The sequence below is a fragment of the Pyxicephalus adspersus genome, unplaced genomic scaffold, assembly GCF_032062135.1.
Source record: "Pyxicephalus adspersus unplaced genomic scaffold, UCB_Pads_2.0 Sca1025, whole genome shotgun sequence".
Lineage (NCBI taxonomy): Eukaryota > Metazoa > Chordata > Amphibia > Anura > Pyxicephalidae > Pyxicephalus > Pyxicephalus adspersus.
This window is the reverse complement of record NW_027318032.1, coordinates 1-7674: the sequence shown is the minus strand read 5'-3', so window position 1 is coordinate 7674 and position 7674 is coordinate 1. Positions and strand designations below refer to the sequence as shown.

At 40.2% G+C, this 7674-nt stretch overlaps 1 protein-coding gene across 1 annotated transcript; it reads right to left on the bottom strand.

The window, feature by feature from the left end:
• Positions 1-166: 166 nt before the first annotated feature.
• Positions 167-7455, bottom strand: LOC140321165 (1-phosphatidylinositol 4,5-bisphosphate phosphodiesterase gamma-2-like; the record flags this gene model as incomplete). Its single annotated transcript, XM_072398024.1, has 6 exons — positions 6875-7455; positions 5419-5587; positions 5170-5274; positions 4808-4897; positions 2255-2427; positions 167-367 (listed from the first exon to the last, which is right to left on the bottom strand). Coding segments are annotated over exons 2-6 (683 nt in total), but the record flags the coding sequence as incomplete, so codon positions are not given.
• Between the last annotated feature and the right edge of the window lie 219 nt (positions 7456-7674).

Sequence of the window (7674 nt, the reverse complement as noted above, 5' to 3'; positions counted from 1 at the left end):
CATTGGTTACTTTTTTACGAACGATTTTTTGCCCAATCGATCGTTCGTCGTTCGATTGGAACGATAAAAATTGGAAGTGTGTACGCACCTTAACTCTCTTATTTTCCTTTTCCTGCCAAGATATCTGACCACTATAGAGATACATCAAACTGCTATTAAGACTTACTCCTTGGACAGGTGCGGGTTGGGATTTGGAACAGCGTCCGTTAATCGCAGCTCAAACTCCGCGCATCGCAGTGAGGACTCCCTGTAGTGTTGTATCAGCTCATAAATACTGTCAAACGTTAAGTTGTCGGTCAGGAAATACTTCACGTACTCTCCATCTGTACAAGAGCGGATCCGGCAGTGCTGAACTCTCCCTGACCTCCTACAAGATGGTCATTAGATAGCGTTAGATCCTCTTTCAAAAATAAAAAACATAAAGTTATAGAACAATTGTATTTTATATAATAGATACATTGAGAGCAAGAATAATATTGCAGCCAAATTAAGAAAATCTACTCATGGGAAATGAACTGTGGCTACGTACTAGTACAAACTGGAAAATTAAAGCGTACACCTTTGAGACATTGACCCTGATTTATTAAAGCTCTCCAAGGCTGGAGAGAATACACTTTCAAAAGTGAACTGGGTGATCCAGCAAACCTGGAATGGATCTGGACCAGGATTCAAAACATTTAAAAAAATCCATTCCATGTTTTCTGGATCACCCAGTTCACTTTTGAAAGTGTATTCTCTCCAGCCTTGGAGAGCTTTCATAAATCAGAGCCATTGTTGGCAATTGCTCAGGACCTCCAGGACTGACAGAATGGCACAGCGTGCAGGCAGCTTGAATGCTGTACATTTGGGGCTCCCACTTTATATTTGCTCAGTGCCCCATGTTTCTAACACTGTCACAGCCTAAATGAGCTCTGATTAGTTGACTACACTTGGGAGTTTACCAAATACAATACGATGGATAGAATATAACCAGGTAGAGAAATCTGGGTGTTTTGGTAGTCACGTCTTTCTCAGCCTTCTTGACTTACCATTTTAGACCTTGGGAAACCTCATCGAAATCCAGTTAAATGGAGGTCATTGGGAAAAATGCTCTTACATTGGTGATCAGTATGAAGAATCCTACAGTGGTGGTCAGAATGCCACCTTTTAAGACAGCTGAAAAGGTTATTGGTGTCATGCTACTGACTTAGGGAGCCACTACTCTGCCACACCTTTCAACACACTTACACACCCATATAACTTTTTTCTCCCTTTTCCAAGCCTGTGGCAGCTGATGGTATCAGCAGTGCTTTCACCACCTACAACTTCCCCTGTTCCCCTATTGCTAAAGTCAGCATTGGCCACCAAAGTGGTCTCATTGTTAAGCAATAGGACTGCCTCCTTAGATTTGTTCAGCACTGGTAAAACAACAGCATATTTGGGTAGAGGTTTCTGAACTACCATTATTTTTGTCAAAGTTTCCTAGGGAGGAAAAGGTGGTGCTGTAGCAGATCATGAAGCTCATAGAGGCCCAAGCTAGTAGGTAGAAAGGTATATGCTTTTTTTGTATTGCTTTAGGGAAGAGTTGTTTTGTACACTAGAAAAAGTCAAGAATATGTCTACAGTGCCCAGGGAATTGGGAAGTGAGAAGGACACCAGTCTTCTGTGAAGGACACCAGGGTGGTTGATTGCTGCTGGGGTAATTGTTAGATAAAATATTGTTACAGTGTTTCTCAACCAGCATTCCTCCAGAGGATGCTAGGGATTCCTTGAGTAATGAGCAATGAGCAATTTCTGCCTCTCAGTTTAAGTAACCCCCAATGGTATAGGTGATGTTATTCCCACTGGCTAGCAATATAAAAGTGTAAAAACTAAAATATAAAATATAAAATTGTTTCCAATGACCATCATGCTAATATACCATACACTGTGGATATAGCACAGTTTCCCCAGGACCTGGAAGTTATTTCAAAGGTTCCTCCATGTTAAAAAGGTAAAGAAAGGCGGGATTGTTATGTATTAGTAACATATAAAGGGGTGAGTTGTTGGCTTAGAGAAGATTAGATGGTGTTGAGGACCAGACGTGTCTTGCTGAGGGCACTAAAATGTCCAGAAAATGGTTTTTATTTAGCCTGAAATGTTAAATTAATTTCTTGGGAACAAAAAAAAGAAAAACAACTGAAATACATGGTACAAAATATTCTTTATATATTTGACATGTATATAGCTACTATATACATTGAGTTTCCTATAGTTTGTTATAGACAGATCATACCAGAAGGACAGAGTATAATCATCCCGGAAGGACTCGCTCTCCCGCACTAGGAAAGTGCCGTCTTTGCCCCCCATCTCAGCGCAGTACTCCTGCAGCAGCCGCTCTGCCATAAAGCGGCCCTCGTGCATCCGACCGTGGAACCATTTCTCTTGCAAATGTTGCTCTCGCAATGACTGGAAAACAAGAAAATATAAAATAACAGTAAATGAAGTGAGATTCCTGAAAAGAGTTTCCTGTGATAATCATCCCTTACAATATACCCCCCTTTTAAAATGTTGAGATAACTACAAGAATTTTTGAAGGACAATGAACATTATAGCACTCCATGCAGTAATTATGTATAAAAGGGAATTATGTTCAGTGGGATTGGTTACTCTCACGAATATCTCTAGGGGCATTGCATGTGAAGATAAGATATAAGTTGAAGAGACCCAATCTGTTCCCTGTAGTACAAGAGGCATTATACTCACCTCTCCAGCAGCCTGTATCTTCTACCTTATATATATTGCAGCACTGCAGACTAGGTCAGTCTCAATCCACACATTTGGGAGTGCCAAATGTGTGTCCCATATGCTTCCCGGCATTCCAGGCTTCCCTTGTGTTCACTGTGATGATGTATGGAAAATGTATGTCATCCCTTCACGGCCAATCAAGATGGCCAGAGATGATCCGGAAGTGGAGAAATAGAAGGAAGATGGCGGCACCACCTGGTGCTAGAACTCACCAACGTCCAAGTTGGCCAAGTTTAGTTCCACTTTAAAGACCTGACTGGGTCTCTTTAAGGATCAATTTTGGACAAGCAGAGGCAATTAATAATGTACTGATGCTATCCAAAGATATTGCAACAAGGCTTATCTCAAAATGTTTATTTGATCTGGTCAAAGCCAAGTTCTCTGTAAACAGTTGCAGATGGAATCTAAAGAGTACTTCACTAAGGACCTACCACCACCCACTCCCTGTAAATAGCCACTGGAAAAAAAATAAACCATTTTGGTCAGATGCCTGGTCTTCTATTTTCCTTTTTATTCCCTGGTAAGGCTCTCCCCTGAGGGTCCATGTTACTGTCTGCCTGGCATGGACACTCCTACGGGCTATTTGCAACAAGGTCCTTCAGGGTCTGGACAGCAACCAGCCTTTGTGGGCTCCATTGCAATATTGAATTTGAGCTTCCCCAATCTGAAAGTGGAAAGTTGGGGGACCTGAATGGTGGATTGAGGTGAGCATACCCACTTTTACAAGCAAAGACCTTTACTGATCCCATGGAATGGGTAAGAGGAGACTAGGAAAATTAAAGTTTTATCTAGAAAAAGGTTTTCATTCAGCCTTTTTGTTATTTTTTATATTCTTGTTATGTATCCACTCTACAAGGCTGCATAGTGCCAATTGGCAGAATGTTCAAGGTCTGTTATAACTGTTTTAGCATTTTCCAAATGAGTATTGATTTTTCCTGCCATTTCTTACTTTTGTTATTCTGAATTTCCTGTATTCAGAAAAATGAGCATAAAACACGGCTGCCACATTGCTTATGGTGTTTTTTACAAAAACGGCCCCAGAATGCGTTTGCGGACTTATTTATAACGTCCACACAACTCACAGTCCGGCGCTCTGAGGATAATGCATCTCGCCCACAAATACTGTCTCAGACAGTAGGGGCTGATTAGAGAGAATTACAGGCTTGGACGGGAACAAGAGAAGGATGACACTAAATACATTTCATGCCGAGGTTATCTGCTCCACTGGAACAGTTTGATGCCGTGTAAATATGTCTTTTTGCAATCGTATAAGCGTCGGTGTTTATTTGGATCATTGCTACATTGTAACAGTTGATATCCTTCATACTTCCGCCGGGGTTCAGTGTCAGATAAGTAAATAAAAGTGAATGTGCTGGGAATTGATATGAAGCAAGTACATAGAAAAAAAAGATTCAAAAGTATAAAAATACAAGAGAACTAATACATGAATCCAGAGCCTTGTGTATAAAACCGACCACAAATATGTTGCACAATGATTGCACACTTTGTTAGGTTTAGGTAAAAAGAAACAAAGATGGAATAAAGCTTACTATAATATCAGGGATGAGTAACAAGAAATAGCCTTTGCTGTTATTGGATTCCAATCATGCAAATTAATTCCTAAAGTAGACCTATCATCACTTGTTTACTATTATATAAAGGGGTGGCTTCTATATAATGGAAAAATGTGTTTCTTTTATTACTTTAATACCAGGACACTTCCCCTTCTTTTTTTACTGCCACAGCAATAAAGACTGAAAAGGAAAGCAGGGAACTGATGTGCTCCATATTTGTCATACTCAGTATTTACAGAGATATATCTTTTATGAATGGGCATTTCAATCCAGAAAGTAGATATTGGCCCTGGATGATGGCACCAAAGAGACATCAGGGGAAGTACTATAGTCCTTGTGTTCATGTATAGTAAACAATAGCAGTTGTTAGAGGTTGGTCAAGAGCTAAAAATTCAATGCCTTACTGCAAATGCAATGTGCATAGTCTGTAAAAAAAGAATTAGGTAAGCTGTAATGGTGGTAAATACCTTGGGCGTACTCTCTTCTGCATTTTGCTCAATTTCATCACCATAGGAGAGCTTATCACCGGCTATTGCACAGTAACGAACAGACCATTTCTAGAATAAAAAAAAAATAATTAAACAAATTAAAAAATACAACTGTGAACAGAAATTTTGTAATATTTGCATAAAAAATGGGACATTGGCTGTGTAACTAAATAATAGATGGACACATCATTTATTGATAATTTACAGATTTGACCCCAACCACTAATTTTTAGGTTGGTATGGTATGGTGTTATAGTGTCTACCCCATTGTAACAACTTCAGAAAGGTTTAATTAAAGTGGTCTCCAGGTTTATTCTGTCTATTGAAGGTGAGCACATTACCTGATCTATGGGGTCCCACATATGCAACTCTCCTTGTAGCTTGGTCTCTTCTTTACTGTCGTCTGTATTTGTGACATAATTGTCTTTGAGTCCCAGCTTTTTGTGCTACAATCAGAAGTCACAGTTTGATGGTCAATTTCTCATTTTTAATGAAAACAATCATGTTCTGAAAAGTCAACCATAAAGACCAGCAAGACTAAATCTACAAAGCCATTACACACACCTCCTAAATATTCTGGACAACCTTACCTTGATGATAATCTTCTCTTTCAGCTGTGTAGGTGAGGGCAGTTGGTCAGCACTTGCTTCAAAGGGTTTGTTTAGCAGAAGATCTCCAAAGACCTCTTTGAAAACCTTGGCCATGTACCGCTGTTGTTCTACATTACAGTGTTCCTCTATGGAGAGTATAACCGGGTACCTGAATGAGACATAATGATATATTCAGGCAAGCACTGGCAGGGGCATAGGGACTGGAGATATTGTTACAGATAAGTGAGATGACTTGGTTAAAACTGATTCCTTCTTTCTTATTCACCATCATGTTAATGGAATGGTGAGCTGCCATGATTGAAAGAACTGAAACCCAAATAATAAAGTGGGGTGGGGTGGGGTGGGCTAGGGACAGTCTTGTTGGGGATGAAAGGACTACATCAGGGTTTCTAAACTATTTTAACCTTTTAAAATTATTGTTCAGGTCTTTGGGGAACCCCTTCTATAATTATGATATCCACAGCTCACAGTACATTAGTGTGGTGATTGGTGGGAAGAATTCCTTCCACATTGCTAGCCATTGGGAAGAATGTCACCCTTACAGATAGCCCAAAAGTCCATTGATGTCACTTAACATGATCTGAGAGTAACAAACTGCTCATTGATCAAGGATCCACTAGCAACTTCTTGAGGAACCCTAGGGTTCCATGGAATCCTGGTTGAGGATGCCACAATGATGTGCCGGATATGACGTGCCGTAACCTATGTTCAGAGAAGTTCACAGTGTGTATGAAATCAGAGGGAGAAATTTCAGTGCAGGAAAAGAGCTTTCTGAGACCATAGGGAAAGCTGGAGGTCACCTTTAAGGTAGCCCATTCAAGAACAGGAAACCTGACTTTTACTGCCCCTGTGTTTTATGGATGCCATTCTGCATTAAATGTACCCCAAAACACCACATTTGAGCCCGCAAACAATATTCAACAACAGCGAAGAGAAGACAGAAACATAACCTCTTGTGTTCCCTAAATTTTGCTTTATTATTAAAAGAGTCAACCTTCCCATTCCAAGAAACTGGTGGTGCTTTTAATACCACACTTCTATAATACCATAAAATCATCATAAAGAAAAATAATTGCCCACTGTCCCTGCTTTCTATACATTTTATTCTCATTCAAACCAAGATTAACATTTTCTGTGGTATCCGCCATCACCAATGCTGTCGGTCGTAAATTTCACAACCTGACCAGCCTCACAATAAAATAAATATAAATCCTTTCTACCCAGCCAGCGAAATCTCCTTTCTTAAGTTTAATGACCCCTTTTTCACCGGCTATTTATATGGACTGTGAAATCCATCACGGGACAGGTACAGCTCATAAAGGACTAAATGACTTAGGTAGGTGTACACGGTAATATAAATGGCGGTTAGCTCTGGCCTTTTTTTTTTATCACATCAAGGTCATACAGTTACTTAAGAGCTACAGAGCAGACTCACTCAGAGGTGACAAATGCATGATCCTTAATAGCTTGCACTACATCGTCAAATTTAATTTTCGTTGTTCTTGTCCATCCATGATAAATAATTGGCTTTCCGTCAGGACCGTCCCAGCAGTCCACTGAAGAGAGGAGAGAAAAGCATTATGGTTAGATCAGAGCATCATCTACTACAGTAAGGGCTCCCTGGCTATGTGTAGACATTCGAGAGATGACTTTGGATGCAATTTTTTTTTAATAAAAAAATGGTGACCTGTATTTAAAATTTCCCCTTGTATAAATGCTGGAAAGTTAAACCACCAATTACTTTTTTTCCAAGGACTCCATAGCTGAGTTACCAGGTGGCCAATATAAGGGCCTCCCAGCGTCCAGGTGGGCTTTTGACTATTCTGTGTTATGGCGAATGTAACATGAGGAGCTGGGAACACACAGAGATTGGCTGGAATTCTTACTACTCCCAATAGGATAAGAAGAGAGTTGAGAATTATTTCAGAGAGATCTTGTTTTTTGGAATAGCTAAACAGTATTTACCCCGCTAGGTAATAGTCTTCAAACGACTGATCCTTATTAAATGGACATGCAAACATGGCACACAAATCCATCTTCCCCTCATCACCATCCCCCCCTCAAATTCCAAATCCCCCCCTGACATATATCTAACTGTTAACAACACTGTTATTCGGCCCTCCCCTCAGGCATGTTGTCTTGGTGTCACCTTTGACTCGGCCCTCTCATTTACCCCCCATATTCAGAACATTTCCAGGTCCTGTCACTTTCACCTACGCAACATCTCCAAAATCC